This window comes from Gadus morhua, chromosome 8 (assembly GCF_902167405.1).
Source record: "Gadus morhua chromosome 8, gadMor3.0, whole genome shotgun sequence".
In the NCBI taxonomy this organism is placed as follows: Eukaryota; Metazoa; Chordata; class Actinopteri; order Gadiformes; family Gadidae; genus Gadus; species Gadus morhua.
Window position 1 is genome coordinate 25,709,163 of NC_044055.1, and position 20,389 is coordinate 25,729,551.

The 20,389-nt window shown below is 47.0% G+C and overlaps 1 protein-coding gene across 1 annotated transcript in view; it reads right to left on the minus strand.

The window, feature by feature from the left end:
- cfap251 (cilia and flagella associated protein 251) overlaps nucleotides 1-20,389 on the minus strand; it is a 106,942-nt gene that overhangs the window by 53,858 nt on the left and 32,695 nt on the right. Inside the window, exons 3-17 of the mRNA XM_030363123.1 lie at nucleotides 19,584-19,693; nucleotides 19,387-19,495; nucleotides 18,735-18,815; nucleotides 18,542-18,619; nucleotides 18,421-18,465; nucleotides 16,163-16,350; nucleotides 14,928-15,116; nucleotides 13,922-14,169; nucleotides 5,366-5,517; nucleotides 4,795-4,974; nucleotides 4,012-4,196; nucleotides 2,869-2,971; nucleotides 2,508-2,671; nucleotides 2,196-2,286; nucleotides 1,557-1,700 (exon numbers count right to left, since the gene is read on the minus strand). Coding sequence (XP_030218983.1) covers nucleotides 1,557-1,700; nucleotides 2,196-2,286; nucleotides 2,508-2,671; nucleotides 2,869-2,971; nucleotides 4,012-4,196; nucleotides 4,795-4,974; nucleotides 5,366-5,517; nucleotides 13,922-14,169; nucleotides 14,928-15,116; nucleotides 16,163-16,350; nucleotides 18,421-18,465; nucleotides 18,542-18,619; nucleotides 18,735-18,815; nucleotides 19,387-19,495; nucleotides 19,584-19,693 — 2,067 coding nt within the window. The remainder of the gene's footprint in view (nucleotides 1-1,556; nucleotides 1,701-2,195; nucleotides 2,287-2,507; nucleotides 2,672-2,868; nucleotides 2,972-4,011; nucleotides 4,197-4,794; nucleotides 4,975-5,365; nucleotides 5,518-13,921; nucleotides 14,170-14,927; nucleotides 15,117-16,162; nucleotides 16,351-18,420; nucleotides 18,466-18,541; nucleotides 18,620-18,734; nucleotides 18,816-19,386; nucleotides 19,496-19,583; nucleotides 19,694-20,389) is intronic.

A 20,389-nucleotide genomic window follows, 5' to 3' on the forward strand; every position in this document is an offset into this window, starting at 1 on the left:
CAACAAATACTGTTTGTCTGAATGCTCTTTCTGGACTACAGTTCAGCGTTTAATACTGTACTGCCCACTAAACTAGTAGCTAGACTGGCAGGCCTTGGGCTGCCTTCTTCCACCTACAGCTGGATACTCAACTTCCTGACAGGAAGACCAAAGGTGGTTTGAGTTGGGAACAGGGTATCCAGAGCCCTAACAATCAGCACTTGGACCCCCCAGGGCTGCTGCCTTAGCCCAAGACTGTTCACACAATACACCAATGCCTGTTTATCCTCTCACAAATGTTGTCATATTTACAAATTTGCAGATGACACATCTTTCCTGGGACTCATCAAGGGCGGTGATGGGTCGCACTACAGGCAGCTGGTGGACAGCATGCTCGCCTATGGAGAGGAACTGCCTTGTCCTGAACACTGAGAAGACCAAGGAGCTAATTCTGGACTTCCGGAAGAAAGCTCCCCCCCTAAAAGCCCTACACATCAAAGGTGCTGTGGTGCAGCGTGTTGACAGCTTCAAAGTTCCTGGGCTTGCACATCACCAACACCCTCAGCTGGTCCGGGAACACCACGGCCACTTTGAAAAAGGCTCAGCAGAGGCTTTACTTCATTAGATCCCTGACAAAAAGCCGGCCTCAGCTCTCAACCGCTCACCCAGGCCTACAGAGGTCTGGTGGATAGCGCCCTCACAGGGGGAATTCCTTTGTAGTATGGCAACACAACAGTAAAGGAGAGAAGGCCCTAAAGAGGATCGTCAAAACTGCACAGAGAATCATAGGCGTAGCGCTCCCCTCCATGGACACCCTGTACACAATTCACTGTAATCCAATCCCAGTCACACCCTGTTCAGATGGAGAAGCTCTGGGCGGGTGCTGAGACACCACCACCCAGAGAGTATCATAGCAAAGAGGAAGCGGTTTCATAACAGTTTTTACCCAGCAGCCATAAGACTGCTGGCAGAGGACATTCAAGCTGGACTGACAAACTATACCCCATATCAGACTCTGACCCATTGGGACGCACACATGCATACACACATACACGCACACACATACACACACCTACCTCATCTTCTCACACATTGTCTTTTTATTGCACTTTTTGCACTACATATTTATTTTAATAATATATTTATTAGAATGTGGACCTTTTTACTCTGTGGACTCTTTTAATATATGTTTAATATTATGTGCTATTTATATTTTGACTGAGTGAACCGCACAAGAATTCCAATGCCACTGTTTACCTGTACTTGGACAAATGGCAAAATTAACTGAACTGTATATAATAATAATAATGATAATAATAATAATAATAATAATAATAATAATAATAATAATTAGGAGTATGCAAGATAACAGTACTTGAACTGCATGCATCAGTGCAAGTAATAACAACCAGTAGTTATTTTTAAATAGTTTTAAATAGTCATTTAAAACCCTTCTATTTGGGAGATATGGAGTCAATCATGTTACTGTTATTAACATGTTATTGTTACCAAATTGGGTAAAAAAAAATAAAAAAAAAAGTTCCCGACACACATGCCACTGCTGCAAAACATGGTACCTCTTGCTCAGAAGGGAAGAAGCCCAGAGCTCTCATCAGGAACGGAACCTCAGTTAGCGGTATACTAGTGGACACCTGCCGCGGTGCCATGGAGTCAATGCCTTGGTGACGGAGCTGGCAGTAATAGAAAAGGTCTTCCATTTCCTAAAGTGGTAAAGTAACACTGAGGATTCAATAGGAGCAAAACATCCCAAAAGCAATCATAATAAGAAAAAAATTATAATATTAATAATAACTTTGTGTGTTTCTATAGCTCCTTTCAAAACCAGAGCTACTAGGTGCTACACTAAATAAAATGCCATGTAATGTATTTGCAAAGACAGGCAAAAATGTCTTGAAAAGTGTAACATGTGAAACAGGGATTTCAAGAAGTGGATCAAATATAGAATGGACATTATCAAAATTGTTTACAAATGCAGGTTTTGTAAAGGTGGGTATTTAAAAGATATTTAAACTGCGATACTGAGTCCTCTGTTTATATATGTCATAAATAGTACTTGCATGATCCCCCTTTGATACTAATAATACTAGTTTTAACACATCCTCATTTAAATAATTTGCAAAAGCCCTAAAGAGGATGAATACAGGGTGTTTCCGCAATACTGCACTGCTCCAGCAGTTAATGGGGGCATGACTGACCCGGCAGAGGGTCCCTCCTCTTCCTCCCTCCAACAGGGCGTAGAAAGGGTCCAGGTGGGAGCCTCCGAGGGCGGCAGTGGCCTGTAACGCACTGTGGTGACATCAAATATTAAAGGCAACATGCAACAGTGTCCAGAAAGTGCTACATCTCCTTATAATGGGGCATCCAAATAAATCCAAAAAAAGACACCCAGATGAGGTGATGTAACTGTACCCTCTGCTACTTCAAATGAGATCAGAACCCCAAGAATAGTATTATTGGTTTGGAATGTTATAGAAATGAAAATTAACATATGATAAAAACCGTCTTACTGTGGGTTGATACGCCAGCGGAGAACGGTGCCGTCTGCCCCCCCTGAGGTGAAGACGAAGCGGCCGTCGAAGGAACAGACCAGCTGGGAGACCCCCCCTGGGTGGCAGACCACCGCCAGGCTGCTGTAGGGGTTTCCATCCAGGGGGAGAATCTGGAGCCCAACCTAGAAGGTATTAGGTTATATCAAAACAAGACAATAAAAAAAATGATGGATTATCAAAAGGTCTTGTGATTTAAGGTTTATAGTAATTGGACTAATAAATGAGACTACTCTGGCAGTGTGGCCTATCTCTTCTTCTCGACTGAAAGTTACATGTAATAATTGTAATTAAAGTAATCCAAAAGCAAACAATCCCTCACCTTGTCCTTTGTAATGAAGGCCAGGTAGTAGGTGTAACTGGACCCCGGCAGAACAACCATCTTCTGGACCGGAGATTCATAAGTTGGCCCCAGAAGAGTCTTTCTGTATTTTTAAATGATACAGCGATACATGGGTGACTTCACAGTGACAGGAAATGGAGGATGTTAATATGGACATGATTCCAAGGGCCCTATTTGAACGGCCTGAAACGCAAGTGAGAAGCGCCAAGTGCAAGTAGCTTTGTGGGCGGTTCTATGGCGATATCGCTATTTTACCAGCGCAAAAATGAATCTTGTGCCAAGCGCAAATCTAAAAAGGGTTGGTCTGAAGTAGCCTAATTACCCGTAGGTGTTATTTGGGCGTAACATTCAATAAACCAATGAGAGTGCCAGCTCCCATCCCCTTTAAGAGCCATGAGCGCATTAGAATCTGACGAGTTGATATTTTGACAGCGCGTCTGCAGTCTCCGATGAGACAGATGCACATGAATTTCAAACTTCAAATGGCTCAGTTTATGGCCAAATAATATTGCCTAATTCACACATGGAATAAGGTTTTCTTCCACAACTTCAGAAATACTCAATAAATTTCGGCAAAGAAAACTTAACACACATATGATATGCGGTAACTGTGGTTCTATTTAATGATATACGCAATACATTATAAACATTGTTTCTTATCAGTATTGTATGCATTATCGTTATCGACTTGTGTTCCCAATATGCATGTGTCCCCCCGTTCATATACATTGCCACTGTATTATGTGTTACGTGTTTAGTTTGCGTGTGTTTAAACAAATGGACGCACACACGCGCGCCCGCATTCATTAATTATTTAACACATACACACGCGCACCCGCATTCATTCATTCATTCATTTTTTTTTTAAACCAGGTATTTCCTGGTTTGTGGCGCAAGTGGCTTCTGAAATTGCAAAATAGCACCAGGGAACGTTCGCGCCAGAACACGCCTCCTCCTTTCGCCGAACCGGCCCTTGGGGTGCAAGATCATTCCCTAATTTACCGACGCGTGGCACAGGAGGGAAAAGAACGCTCTGCGCCAGTTGCAAACAAGCAACGACACATGCAGCAGTGAGAAAGTCAATTGCGCCGGATGCAAGATAGGGCCCCAAGAATGTGAGACCTGCACATGTTGGTGGTGCTGTTTAGGAGCTTCATCTTGTGCTGGTCCGAGGCGGTGAGGAGGAAACGCTCAGTGCTGAGTGGGGGGTACCAAGTCATACACTGCGGCACCGCACTCTGCTCCACGCGCTCTGCACTCAGCACCAACAGCTGCTGCTCCATACTGCTGTCCAGGTCGTACTCCACCTGTGGGCCAGGTGCAGACACAAAAAATACACAAGCATGGACCAATAACATCAGACACACACACAAACACACACACACACACACACACACACACACACCCACACACACGCACACACACATTGAATGCATACTTTGGGATTTCGATATGTGACAACTCATGTAACTGTTTGCACTACCACAAATAAAAAAATGACTATTTAATCTAAGCGGCTAACCTGCACTCAGGTTCTAGTTGTTGTTTTGTTATTTTAAACTAGGTTGTGCTGCAGCACTGTTACTAATTTTGTAGCCATTCCATTTTTTTGGAATGCATTATTATTCTCAACCTCCTTTGAACTTTGAGCTCAAATGACTACATGTACATTGCGTACAGAGTCGTCTGAAATAGGCCCGTTGATCATGCCTCTTGACAGCAGCCTCCCCAGACCAAGCTTAACCCACGATTGAGTTTGGTCTGGCAATAGCCAGGCTACATGAAAGTAAAAAAAAGTAGGAGACAAGGACAAGGACGGATTAGTCCTACTGCTTACTAGATCTCCTACTGGCTAGAACACAGAGGACTAGCAGTCTCCAACTAACTAATACACCCAGGACTGACCAGTCTGCGGTCCATGGCCAAAGACAGCAGCCGAGGCCGGGTGCTGTCGAGGTGCACCCCAAACAGCAGCTCTCTGATGGGCTTGTAGTGGGAGATGTGTCGTCCAACCAGTTGCCATTGCTGTGTTGTTGAGCCAGGAGAGCTATGCAGGTGGAATACTGTAACCGCTTTCCCAGTGTCCTGATCACAGCAAGGACCCCAGCATTAATACAGCGGTGTGGTGAACAGAACACATGTGGTCTCAATACTGCAGTATTCATTAAAGCCATAACTTGTGCATGAAGTTCATCTTCTGTTCTAGTGATGAAAGACATTTTTTAAGTATCATTCTATAAATTATATGCTCTTCATATCAATGACTTCCCCTATAAAAGCAAAACAACATGGAACCTGCGGACCTATGCAAAGGGTTGCTTGCTTTTTGAACAACAATAGAAGTGAGCTGGAGAAACATATTGCTGTCGTTTGCCGCTTCAAGAAGATATTTATATTCCTTCATATAAAAGTTTCCTAAATTTTTTTTAACATACAATATGAAAAAAATACAATGAATACAATATTTTTCACTCACAGCAGTGGCAAGATACATGGAGTCCAGGGAGAAGGTGATGTGAGTGATGCTATTGTCACTGAAATGAAAGCAGTCCTCTGCATCGCTGTGTAAAGAAGAGGCATCCAGTATATGGACCGCTCCACTGGCAAAGCCCACAGCCACATAGAACCCTGTTCAAAGACATACTAATGATTCAACACATAACAATGAATCAATTATTTATTATAACTAACATATCATATCACGAGTATGCGTTTGAGCGTGATTAATTAAAAAGAAGAACTGGTCACGGTTTGCTAACAACAGGGAAACTAGCGCAGTTATAATGATATTAGGGATGCACGCTAACTTTTTTTAAAACCAATACCGATAACCGATAACTTTCAGCTCCTAAAGGCCGATACCGATAACCGATAACACACAAACATATATCAATATATATGTTCATGACCTAAGATCATGACATTAATACTATGAACAAAGAGAAAAACCTTTGGGTTTTTATTCACACTTGATGCTGGATATGCAGCCATCGGTGTCGCTCAGACATTCGTTGAATCAACGGGGGGTTTAGGGGGACGGGCTGGCAAGGGGCGGGATATGACGTAGGGTCAAGGTTCGCAAGAGGCGGGATAATAGTGTGTTCCTGAATCCTTGGACGCAAGCCTTCCGAGTTGCACCTTTGACGTAATTTCCGGACTCGGAGCATTTATAGCGTTCATGTTCGTATGAATTGCTAGACCATGCAATGTATAAATTGGTGACCGGAATAAAGTAGCAATGTAATCAAGTGTGTAAGAGCATTTAAAATGACCAACGTGGTACAAATACAAAAAATAAATCTCTTCACAAGCCATTTGTTGAGAGCGTCATCACTGCTCTTGGTCTACTCTCAGATTTCCGAAAGATGAGGACAAAAAGGGGGCGTGCCTCCGAGAAATGCCGCAAGAAAGCTGGGAGATCTTCGACTTTCGACTCGGAAGCAGCGATGGATTCAATGTTTATTTTCCTTGATTCGGTTGGCGTCGGTCAGTTCGCCAAGAAGAGTCGTTCAGAATCGTTAGTTCGTTCATTCGTTCACTCGAGTTTCCGGTAGCAGTAAATCGAATCATGGTCAGCTGAGTCAGTCAGACTCAGCTCCTCCCACGTTCTCATTCTCAAACGATCGTTGAAGTCGGTCATCAATCAATATTACAACTTTAACCAAATGCAGCGGGATGGGGGGGTGTATTATTGGATGTTTAACATATCAGCAAGATAATAGATTTGTTAAGCAATGATGGTGGGGGTCCAGGCGGAGAATGAACCATGAAAGAACGAGACAGATTGACGAGGCATTCAAATATTTGACACAGAAAGTACAAAGAGAGCATGCATTTATCATTTCACTGATATCGAATCGTATTATCGTACGCTCGATCACTAAAGGTACGGCCACACCAAGCGCGTTATGGGCGTAGGCTTATGCGTGTAACGCGCCTAACCTGCCACTTGATCATTGTGTGTCACAAAAATCATTCAACACGCCTAACGCGCCTACGCAGCTAGATGAGCCCGCCCAAAACTTATTTTCCCCACATGGCTGAGATCACCACCATCGCTGCACTGTATTTGTTGTGGGAGTCCGAGGAACGTAGGAAACCCAAACGCCACCGTGCATGACATCCTCCGTAGGCGCTCACAACTGGGTGAGTTTCAACACCTCCTCCAGGAACTTTGCCTGGATGACGGCCGGTTCAAGCGGTATTTTAGGTTGACTGGGGCGATGTTCGATGACCTGTTCTTTCTGATTCTGTGCGAACTCCGTCTCTCTGCCTGTGACGTTGAGTCAAGCTTAACGCTGATTGGCTATCATGGCTAAGCGTCTTGCGTAGGAGATTAAAAAGTTAAATTTTTTGAACTCTGCGTGCAGGTGCGTTGGGTGCGTTAGGCGCGTAAAAACGCGGTAAATCTACACGCCTAAACCAATGGTTCCCTATGCAGAAATGCAGATTTTCTACGCCTCTTACGCGTGTAACGCGTTTGGTGTGGCCGTAGCTTAAGCCTCTTCCCTCTCCACCACTCACAGTCAGTGAACGAACAGCGGGTCAGCGAGTCAGCGACTAGTGGGTCTGGGAGGAGTCGAGTCTGAGAACGAACCAGACGAACGAGAGAGAAGAATCAGTTCGGTTCGTTCATGTTAAAGATTCGTTCATTCAAACTGATTCGGTCGTGAACTACCCATCACTACTCGGACGTCTGGCGTCTGAGGATTGAGGGACACACCATAAGGACGGCCCCTGTCATTCAGGTGTGTTTTGGTATGAGCGCAGACAGCAACGGAGGCAGAACGGGCAGAACTCATCGCGATCATCCTAAATTTTGCTGCAGCGATGCAATATATATTCTGTTGCATCCATAACCTCCGATCGATGAAACATTGGAGCATGAGTTACAGGCAAATAGAAGAAACGACGAAGAAGAAAGGCTTCTCGAACAACTGCGTTTGTCACGGTCTGTCCGTCACGCCCCTTTCACCCTCGCAGCTGGGCTGCGTCAGGTGGTTAGTGGAGCCTTTAAGTTGGCTGAACACTGTTCACCTGTTGCCAGATTGTCTTCGCTGTTAGGTTCATGCAAGTCTCTCCAGCAATTCGCCTGTCTCCTGTTCCCGGCTTCCCGACCCTGCCTGTCCGGACTACGTTCCCCGTCTCGTCCTTCTGGATCCTCGTTCGCCTGTCTCCTGTCCCGGCTTCCCGACCCTGCCTGTCCCCGACTACGTTCCCCGTCTCGTCCCTCTGGATCCTCGTTCGCCTGTCTTCTGTCCCGGTTTCCCGATCCTGCCTGCCCCCGACTACGTTCTCCGCCCTGTCCCCGTTGATTGGCTTGACGAAGTAAAGATCGGAATATCATTGTGTTTGCTTGTCTCTGAGTCTTGCTTTTGGGTTCTAATCTGCCAGTCTCCTCAGTAGAGCGTGACAGTACAATCTGGCCATAACATGAACCCAGCCGACTCAGAGTCTTTCCAGAACGAACTACAGGCGCAAGGCAGCGTCCTGCAACGCCATGACCAACAACTTACCACCATGGCGGAGGGTCTGCAGACGCTGGTCGCTCGCCACGAGAGCAGCATGGAATCGGTTCGGGATCACTTGTGGAGGTTACCCGTCGCCGCTCCTCATCCCGGTTCCTCTTCGAAATCTGAGGCTCGTGTGCCCCCTCCGGAACGCTGCTCCGGGGCTCCTGGTTCTTGCCGCCCCTTCCTGGTGCAGTGCTCCCTCTCCTTTGAACTCCCACCCTCAGCCTTTCCCACTGAGCGGTCCCGGGTGGCTTACATTGTCTCTCTGCTCACCGGAAGAGCCAGGGACTGGGGAACCGCCGAATGGGAGAGGGACTCGCCTGTCTGCGCTTCGGTTAGTGCTTTCTCTACGGAGCTCCGTAAGGTTTTTGATCATGAGACTCCGGGTAGGCAGGCAGCTCGGGGGTTGCTGAATCTAACCCAAGGTGGGAGAACCATCGCGGACTACGCTATCGAGTTCGCGGCTGATAGTAGCTGGAACGGCCCCTCCCTCCTAGACGCTTTCTACCATGGGCTCTCCGGCCGCATCAAGGATGAGCTGGCAGCCCGGGATCTCCCTACTGACCTGGACCACCTGGTAGCCCTTGCCGTTCGCATCGACGGACGTCTCAGGGAACGGTGGAGGGAGAGAGCCCAGGTTTCAGTCTCTCCAGCGCCGCCCCATTCTCCGCGAGATCTCCAGCCGCCTCCAACTTCTCAGCACGCCCCTAGTGGCTCACCTGAGCCTATGCAGCTGGGTCGGTCCCAGATATCCATGGAGGAGAGGCAGCGCCGTCTACGTGCGAACCAATGCATGTACTGCGGTCAGGATGGCCATTTTGTTTCGACTTGTCCAGTAAAAGGCAGGGCTCACCAGTAATCCAGAGGGCGCTGGTGAGTCGGACCGTGAACTTTGAAATGCCCTCTCGACCTCTGCTCCAGGCTCGTTTCCACTACTCCGGGCAGGACCACACATTCAGCGTCCTAATTGACTCCGGTGCCGACGCCAATCTCATAGACATGTCGTTGGCCACCCAACTGGAGATTGGTCGCGAGCTCCTGGAGAAACCCCTCCACGCCACGGCTCTCGACGGCCGTCTTCTTTGCCATCGATCAGTCCCACTCCAAATAAGCATGTCAGGTAATCACACCGAGACACTTGCCTTTCACCTCATTCACTCTCCACAACAGCCAGTCATACTGGGGTATCGCTGGTTAAGAAGACACAATCCACACATAGACTGGTCTAAAGGGGCCATCCTTCAGTGGAGTTAACACTGTCATGCTGTCTGTCTTAAAGCTGCACTTTCATCTGCTCCTAGTCCGCCTGCCCTTTCTGATTTCCCAGACCCGTCTAGCGTTCCTGGGGAATAACTGGATCTAAAGGAGGTCTTCAATAAGACCCGGGCCACCTCCCTGCCACCTCATCGACCGTACGACTGTGCCATTGACTTGCTTCCTGGCATGCCGCCCCCTAGAGGGGGGCTCTACTCCTTGTCTGCTCCGGAAAGCAGAGCCATGGAGCAGTACATCCAGGGGTCACTGGCAGCAGGGATCATCCGGCCTTCCTCGTCTCCTGCTGGAGCAGGGTTTTTCTTTGTTGCGAAGAAAGACATGTCCCCGAGGCCGTGTATCGACTACAGGGGGCTCAACAACATAACCGTCAAGAACAGGTACCCCCTTCCACTCATCTCATCAGCCTTTGAACTTTTGCAAGGGGCCACCATCTTCTCTAAGCTCGATCTCCGAAACGCCTACCACCTCGTACGCATCAGAGAGGGGGAAGAGTGGAAGACGGCTTTTAATACACCTAGTGGGCACTATGAATAATTGGTCATGCCGTTTGGACTCACCAATGCTCCCGCGGTGTTTCAAGGTCTGCTAAAAGACGTGCTTCGGGATATGCTCAACATCTGTGTGTTCGTTTATCTGGATGATATTCTTATTTTTTCTAAGACCAAACAGGATCATGAGCAGCACGTGCGTCGGGTGCTGCAGAGACTCCTGGAGAACCAGCTATTCGTCAAGGCCGAGAAGTGTGAGTTCCATGTCTCAGAGGTATCGTTCCTGGGGTTCATCGTCGGTACAGGGAACGTTCAGATGGATCCGGCCAAGACGAGAGCAGTAACGGGTTGGTCCACTCCCTCAAACCGCAAGGAACTTCAGCGGTTCCTTGGGTTCGCTAATTTCTACCGGCGATTTATCAGGAACTACAGCACGGTGGCAGCCCCCCTTATGGCTCTCCCCTTCCGGTGGTCATCGGTGGCTGAGAGGGCGTTTGGTGAGTTAAAGGAACGCTTCACTTCTGCTCCCATTCTCGTCTTCCCAGACTCAGGCCGTCAATTCATCGTGGAGGTGGATGCCTCTGACAAGGGGGTGGGAGCTGTCCTCTTGCAACGATCGGTCAAGGACCAGAAGGTCCATCCATGCGCTTTCTTCTCCCGCAAACTGTCTCCGGCGGAGAGGAATTATGACATTGGGAATCGGGAATTACTGGCGGTGAACCTGGCCCTTGAGGAGTGGAGTCACTGGTTGGAAGGGCCAGAGCTACCGTTTGTGGTCTGGACAGATCACAAGAACCTGGAATACATCCGTTCAGCCAAGCGTCTGACTTCCAGGCAAGCCAGGTGGGCTCTTTTCTTTAACCGATTCGACTTTTCTCTTTCATACCGCCCAGGTTCCAAGAACGCTAAGCCAGACGCCCTATCCCGTCAGTACCAACCCGACGCGTTGTCCTCCCAGCCGGAGAATATTCTCCCTTCCACCTGTGTCATCGGGACAGTCACCTGGGAGGTGGAGGAAAAGGTCAAGCGCTCCCTGTCGGAGCATCCTGCTCCAAGCTCTTGTCCCAGTGGTCGTTTGTTTGTCTCTGCTAGTCTCCTCTCACAGGTTCTTCAGGGGTCATTCCTCCCGCCTTGCTTGTCATCCTGGGGTGAGGCACACCCTGGCTCTGCTGCGTCAGCGGTTTTGGTGGCCGTCTATGCAAGAGGATACCCAGGAGTTCGTCGCTGCCTGTCCAACGTGTTCCCAGTACAAGGGCTCACATCAAGCCCCGCCCGGTCTCCTCCAACCCCTGCCGATTCCGCATCGCCCCTGGTCTCATATCGCTTTGGACTTTGTCACTGGACTACCTGCCTCTCATGGTAACACAGTCATCCTCACTGTTGTGGACCGTTTCTCTAAGACGGCGCATTTAATCCCTTTACCCAAATTACCCACCACCAGAGACACTTCAGAAATTATGTTAAAACATGTGTTCCGCCTGCATGGACTATCTTGTGACGTGGTCTCAGACCGAGGGCCACAATTTACCTCTCGTTTTTGGTCTGAGTTTTGTACCCTCCTAGGAGCCAAGGTCAGTCTGTCATCTGGATTCCACCCACAAACCAATGGTCAAGCTGAACGCATGAACCAGGAGATGGAGACTGCTTTGCGCTGTCTCGTCTCCCGCAACCCATCCTCCTGGTCCAAACATCTCCTGTGGTGGAGTATGCCCACAACACCCTTCCCAGTTCGGCCACTGGCCTCTCTCCCTTCCAGTGCTCCCAGGGGTTCCAGCCACCCCTCTTTCCCGAGCAAGAACGTGAGGCCAGGGTTCCCTCAGTCCAGGCGTTTATTCTGAGATACCAACACACCTGGAGGCAGGCTCACTCGGTTCTTCTCCGCACCTCCAACCGCTACCGACGGTCCGCCAACCGACGTAGCACTCCGGCCCCCTGTTATACCCCAGGACAACGTGTCTGGCTGTCCACTCGTGATCTCCCGCTCCGTGTGGAGTCCAGGAAGTTGGCACCAAGGTTTGTGGGCCCGTTTCCCGTCTCCAGAATAATCAATCCTGTGGCCGTCCGTCTACGCCTACCACGATCCATGAAGATTCACCCCACATTTCATGTCTCCAAGCTGAAGCCTTTTTGTGAAAGCCCGCTTCAGCCCTCCTCCAGACCCCCTCCACCCCCCCGGCTCATCGATGGGGCGCCAGCCTACACCGTCCGTAGGCTCATCAGGTCCCGACGCCGTGGAAGAGGCTTTCAGTATCTTGCGGACTGGGAGGGCAATGGCATCGAGGAGCGCTCCTGGGTGGCCGCCCGCAACATCTTAGACCAGTCCCTTATCAGGGACTTCCACCGGGCCCATCCTGACCAACCTGGTGGGACGTCAAGAGCCGTCCCTTGAGGGGGGGGGTCCTGTCACGGTCTGTCCGTCACGCCCCTTTCACCCTCGCAGCTGGGCTGCGTCAGGTGGTTAGTGGAGCCTTTAAGTTGGCTGAACACTGTTCACCTGTTGCCAGATTGTCTTCGCTGTTAGGTTCATGCAAGTCTCTCCAGCAATTCGCCTGTCTCCTGTTCCCGGCTTCCCGACCCTGCCTGTCCCCGACTACATTCCCCGTCTCGTCCTTCTGGATCCTCGTTCGCCTGTCTCCTGTCCCGGCTTCCCGACCCTGCCTGTCCCCGACTACGTTCCCCGTCTCGTCCCTCTGGAACCTCATTCGCCTGTCTTCTGTCCCGGTTTCCCGATCCTGCCTGCCCCCGACTACGTTCTCCGCCCCGTCCCCGTTGATTTGCTTGACGAAGTAAAGATCGGAATATCATTATGTTTGCTTATGTTTGATTATGTTGTTGTCTCTGAGTCGTGCTTTTGGGTTCTAATCTGCCAGTCTCCTCAGTAGAGCGTGACAGCGTTACTGGAGAAAGAGAGTGTCTTTTTTTGCTTAATTTCACATCTAACAAACACTGGGACAAATGTAGTTGATTTCTGTTTTTAACTGAGACAACAAGGTGTGGAAGGCTGGGACCCTATAATGTTCAGCTAATTGTTTTCAATAATAATTGTTACGAGAGTAGCGTATGTGTGTGCGCGGGAATGTGAGCGGTAGCGTGCGTCAGTTAAGTGAAGTAATGAACAAGCCTGGTTGTGTCTGTGCAAACGTGTAGGCCTACTGTTAAGTCAGTGAAACTAATAATTAATTAATTAATTAATATTAATTAATTAATTAATAATTATTACCCAGCCTGTCAATAATCGGCAGCCGCTTCATTCCAACCATATTCCGACCTATAAGCAGACCCACTGCCGGTCAAAGTGAAGGGTGTTACCCCCGGAAGAACATCTACCCTGCAGGAAACGTCTCCCCTGTGCTCTTCGACTACAGTCTGGGAGCCGACAGCAGGGCAGGTGTAACGTAATAATAAAAAAAAACACGTATATTTTTTCTATATACGCGTGCAGTTGTGAACTAATGTATTGTTATTGATTGTATGATGTGTACTTTTAGGGTTAAGATAAGACCTATCAATCAGCGTTATCATAATGGTAGTGGGGCACTGAAATTATATAGGCTATGTTATCGTGGCTATTCTTCATGATTATCGGACTTATCGGAATAACGTAATCATTTCTGTTATGAGCCCGATAATTATCGTGCACCCCTAAATGATGAGTAATAAATAACATTTAATAACTACAATAATTATACAAAAATACCAATACTGCTACTCCTACGACTACTACTTATGAAATAATAACAAGAACAATACAAGCACCTTGGGGGTCAAAGATCAAACATTGAATCCTTTCTGATTCATACACTCTGCTGGCGAGGGTGAGTTTGGTGTTGTAGTCGCACACTTTCAAAATGCCACTGTGACTCCCCATGGCCAGGATGGGCCGTCTGGGATGACAGGCCACCGCATGCAGGGGCGCACAGTGCTCTCTCAGCAGGGTCTGGGGTCCCCCGCCTGGGGTCTTCACGTGAACTACAGTGGCCCTCACTGTGGACACAACAAAGCTCCTGCAGACGCAGAAGGATCCGTCACCCAGAGGTTGCTACATTGTGTGTGTGTGTTGGGGCTTGTTTATGTTTGTTTTGTTATATAAAAGGGATTTGAATGGAAGATGTTATCAGATATTTGATCAGATTAACTTAATCACCTCAAGTAAGGAGGAAATGAAGATACTGGCATCTATGTTTGTCTCAAAAGTAACACAGATTTGAACAACATTTGGTAGAATTGTTGGTCACTGACCGCGGCACATCTGAGTCACCTTTCATACCAACTGGCAACAAGGGGGCATGGCGATGCATGTGGATTCTTGTGTATATGTGTCAATCGATCATCTGGGAATGATGCACAGATTTGCACTATATATGTGGATGGAAGGTTAGTCATGGTGAGTCATTGGCCAACGAATGACCTTCAGCACAACCTTTAAATGCACTAAACCTATGAACCTATGACATAATACACTGAGATGTTGTGGGACGCTGGACCATGGGTACAGGTGATTCAGGTTCACACCAAGTTAAAGGGGTGAGCCTATCACAAAATGCATGGCAATTATGGTGTAATAGGCAGAGAAAGAACTGTTTAGCCTTTCTAAACATGTGGAAGGGCATGGCTTTTCCCAAAACTACAGCTTTATACTAAACTAATTCACCTTACGCTACAAAACTGTGGGGATGACCTCCCCATGCCACACCCAATAAGGATACTGGCTCCGAAAGGGCCCCTCCGTTTATTCTGCTTCTTTATGCGACTATCATTATACCTGCTGACAAAAGGCTGGTCTGCCAGAATGCAGCTCTCTGGATAGTCCTGGCTGGGTTCAGGGGCGGCGTCTTTAGAGAAGGAGATGGAGGCTATGGCATCCAGGCTGAAGTCACTGTACCAGCTCATGAGCCGGAAGTTCTCGTCATAAAATTTGATATGGCCAAGGACATCGCCTGTCACAATCCATCTGGAGAATGTAAAAACATGTTGAAATATTAAAGGGCAGTCAATCCCCAACACCACTTGCATACTGTCTGCATTAGATGACCTCAAAGCCCTCTAGGTTAACACACGCCACTGCATGCATCACTTTTTATTTGCTGATATGATTATCCTGTCCCCTGCATTGGTGCGACACAGCTGTCCTCTGTTTATTAAATTTAATTGAAGGGGCGTTTACAAAATGGACAAATTAACTCAGAACTCAGGCTGAGTTAGGGGGTTTACTTTTAAAGGCTGCGTTAGGGGGTTTAGCTTTAAAGGTCCCATTACCACAAAACGTCATAAAAATAACCACCTGACGCAGCCTTTAAAGGTACCATGTCATGCCAAATGGCTTGTAACGGCTAATAACACTCACATCTGGTCACACGACATGGGACCTTTAAAAGCTGCATCAGGGCTTTATTTTTAATTTATAGGCTGCGTTAGGGTTTTTTGTTTAAAAGGCTGCGTTAGGGGGTTTAAGGCTCAGTTATGGTTCTACGTTGAGGCAACTCCCAAGTTTTGGGAGGCGCACGTCAGGCCCTTGTGGAGGACCCAGGAGGGTCCGCAAGGACGTAATTGGTTCGTAAACCTCCATGTGTTGCGTCGATATAGAAACATAATCAAGCCTTTAGTTTTAAAGGCTGTGTTAGGGGCTTAGTTTTAAAGGCTGCGTTAGGGGGTTTAGTCTTAATTTTGCATTGGGGTGTTTGGTTTTGATTTACAGGATGCGTTAGGGGTTCAGCTTTGATTTATTGGCTGCGTTAGGGGGTTTGTTTTTACTTTAAAATCTGCGTTAGGGGCTTTGGTTTTTATTTAAAGGCTGCGTTGGGGGGGTTGGTTTTTTATTTAAGGCTGCGTTAGGGGGTTTGGTTTTAGAGGCAGCTTTAGGGGCTTTGTTTTAATTTAAAGGCTGCCTTAGGGGGTTTGGTTTTAATGGCTGCGTTAGGGGGTTTGGTTTTAAAGGCTGCGTTAGGGGGTTTTGGGGTTTGGAATGCTTTATGTATGCTATGATAAGCCCTCTCGCACCTGTCCGTGGAGGTGAGCACGGTGATGGCTTCTCTCTGAAGGGGCAGGAGTTTGATGGCATTCCGTCCTGCTGCCTCATCCCCCTCATCCCACAGTACCAGGTTCCCTGCGGACGTGGCGGTGAGGGCCTGCTGGCCCCGCCAGTGGAACAGAGACTGACCCAGAGAGCCAACAGATTGGTTGAAGCTCTGGGAGAGAGAGAGGGAGCGAGAGAGAGAGAGAGAGAGAGAGAGAAGGGGAGAGAGAGAGAGAGAGAGAGAGAGAGAGAGAGAGAGAGAGAGAGAGAGAGAGAGAGACACACACAGACACAGACACGGACGGACGGACAGACGGACAGACAGACAGACAGACAGACAGACAGACAGACAGACAGACAGACAGACAGACAGACAGACAGACAGACAGACAGACCAAAGGACAAAAAGAGAAACAGTTAGAAAGAGAGAGACAACTAGCCGGAAGCGGGAAAGAGGGAGACAGACAGCAAGACATAAAGGGAACAGAGACAGAGAAAGTGAGGGACACAGTGACAGAGAGGGCAAGAGGATCAACGGAAAAGCAAGGGCACGGCATACACAGTGTAACTTTACTGACTATAGATTCAATATAAATAATAAATGTACTTGAAAGGGACCATGTGCAATTAAAACATAAATGCAATAATTTTAAGCATCGCACCAGAGTTAGCCTTTGGCTAATTGACATCTGAAGTCCCTAGGTACAATTAAATACAACACATATAAAAACATCAAACATCACTCAACAAGTAAGGACATGTAACCAATAGCAATATATCGCACATGAAATGTCCCTCACAGGCACACATATACACACACACTAGATAGAAATATCTTAGCGGCCTCTGTAGATAGAGAGGATCTAATCCAGGGGTACTCAAGTAGAAATGATGAGGGGCCACAAATTTTTTTTTCAGTGACTCAAGGGGCCGGTCGGTATACGTGTGACTGAGGCCGATATATGCTCAGTTTTAGACGTAACGCGTAAGCACGTAAGATACATAACCCCCCCTTGCGCGGTAAAATATCCCCCTTACTTGCTTAAGTGCGTCGGCCAAAATTCCTGACAATGCGACTGAAACACACCCTACGCAGCTCGCAAAGACTGTGATTGGCCAGCTAACCACATCCTTTCAGGAGTCTCACATTTCCGGTTTTACAGCATAATAGCGCCATTTTTAAAAGGCCGTGACAGAAGCGAATGAAGAATTTTGAAGAAGGAGAAGAAGAAAACACAAGAACGAATTATGATAATTATAAATATAAACAAGCCAGCGATTTCCACTTCCACGCCCACAGATTCGTTCGTTGCTCCCCCTACTGTTCTGGCGGAGAATCCCCTTGCAACACGCGCAATCCTTAAGGAACCTTAAAGGAACCGTAAATCAAAACTTGTCTAAAACAAGTCCCTTGTGTAAATTACGTGCTTACATCTCTGCGTCTAAAACGACCCTAAATCGGCCTTGACTGCTGCTGAGATGGACTGTCTGCCTCGAGTTTGGGAGGGCTGGAGCGGTCTGTGGGCTGGAGTGCTATCTGTTTATCGTTGCAACCCCCAGCCTCGTATTGAGATCGCGGCGCGCGGTTTCAAAATAAGAGCGCCCAACAAGATTTTTTTTTTTTTTTTTTTTTTTTTTTTTAATAATTAAAAAAACTTTTCAAAACAGCTCGAGGGCCATTAATAGACACCCCGCGGGCCACAAAAGGCCCGCGGGCCGCTACTTGAGTATGACTGATCTAATCTGTCTAAAAATTGCCATGTTATATTCAATAGTTTGTGTCATTTTTTTTATGTGTTCTTGAAGCTCAGATTTGAATCTAGTAGTACACCATGTTATTAAAATTCAGAATTCAGACATTCAAAATTTAGATGGTGGTCGTTTCTAAGATACATTGCTTTACCTATCCTGGATCACTGCCTAACTCCAACCGTATAATTAATCCTCAACTAATCCATGTAAACATTTCAACTACAAACTATGATAAATGTATGTAGGATTTATAATCGATGGATTATTGCTCACATCATAAGCATCATGACATACATCACACTTCCTACGCTAGAAAATATTTGTAGAAGTTTGAAACAATACTATTGAGCTATATCTGGTATGCATAATTTTGCTCTGCCACTCATGGTGCTTTATGCCCCTCAATGCCCCATACACACCCACACACGCACAGCCAAGCATGGAGGGCCGGCTGTAACACTAGGGGTAGGCCTACTGCTCCAAAGCCTACCTTGTCATTGAGATAAGGCGCAATGTATTCCAGGTTTCCCTCAGTCTGAAAAAAGACAAAGGCACAGTTGTGTCACAGTTGGAGGCACACGTGAACTCCGCCCTTTGAAATGTGCACTCACGGCTTTGTAAAACAGCACTTGGCTATCGCTGTTGCTGAGCAACTCAGTGCTATCACCGGGATTGAAAATGATGTAACTCTGTGAAAAAAGCAATTTCTTATGAAGCTAAATATGTAAGAACAGATACAGAAGTCTGTAAACTAAAAGATAAAAGACGAAAACATGGTCAAAAGTGAGTGATACACAGACTTACTTGAAAACCAAGTTCAGAATAGAGATTAGCAACCCACAAAGGTGTATCTTGTTCATTTGTCCAATCCCAGATATGTACGCACTATGAGAGGGATGTAGAAGTCAGCTAGCATTCACAGCATATGACATCTCAAAGAAAACGCTCATATATAATAGAATCGCATACATATGGAAATATTTCCAAATTAAACAGGAAATGAATCAAATGGAGCAGGGATTAATTGGGCTATAAACTGGTTCTAACTGGTTATGTTAACGATCCACAATATATTTTCAGCTGGACAGGAAGCTACATTGATACGATTTGGATGTTATGTCTCTGTCTTTGAGTCTAAAAAAAGGTTCCTCCTCTTTGCAGGCAGAAGACAGATGCTGTCTAAACAATATCAAACTTAAATATCAAACTTTAAACATAAACTGCATTGATATATTTATAAAAACAAAATTCAAATACATTTTGTTGAAGGTTCCTAACATCATGTCTTACAGTGAGAGTGGAGCAAATCAATGGGTGGATGAATGAATGATTGGCTATATAATACACGGTCATCATGAACACATTACAAATCATTAGTTCAAAATGTTCCATACATCGGCAGTGAAAGTGCCTCTTTAATATCATGTAACATATTATTAATTAATGCTTGACCAACCTGCTGTTCTCCCCCCCCGAGGGTCGCCAGGTATTTGGCGTCTTTAGAGAAGGCCAGAGCTATGACGCTCCCTTCAGTGGGACCGTTGAACAGAGTGTGGACGGGAATCCTGGAGCGGGAACCAAACTTATGACTAACATCAGAAACTGAAAGTTTGATATTCTGTTTTGTAGAGCAGGCTGAGACAGATTTTATACCCGGTGTAGGAGTCCCAAATAATAAGCAGGGGTTCCCGCCCATTATCGGCTGTCCCAAGCCATCGCCTGTCTTCACTCATACACAGACATGAGATAGGACCCCCGTGACCCTAGAGAGACACACACGCACCGAGACACAAACACACACACACACAATGATGAGTTAGGACGCCTTGACCCTAGAGACACACACGACACACAAACACACACACACAAACACACACAAACACAAGTGATGACCCCCATTGCACTAGAGACAAACACCGACACACAAACCCCCACACACACACATACCTTAGGTCCCCCATGACCCTTGAGACACACAACGACACACAAATACACACACAAGTTGGGACCCCCATGATCCTAGAGACACACCCACACCCGTCGCTAGGGGCGGGCCATAGGGGGCCGGGCCCGCCCCCAAAGATGCTTATGTCCCCCACTTGAGGCACATATCTCTACATTTTTTTATATCAGGGATGCAGACACATGTATGACAAAAAAAGAGAGAGCTACCCGAAGTCTGAAAAAATATGACGGCATGATATCCTATTATCATGAGAAGGCCTATGCTATATGCCAGTGGTTCTCAACCGGGGGTACGCGTACCCCTGGGGGTACGTGAAGGTAGTACAGGGGGTACGTGAGATTTTTTTAGGGTTAGAAAAAAAAACGGGCTTTTTTTTTTTTTTTTTCTCACATCTTTCATATCATTCCTTAGTCCGGTAATTTAACATAACAGAAAGTCATTGAAACTTAAAGCCAGACAGTGGGTTACTGCGCATTTGCGTGAAGAACTATTT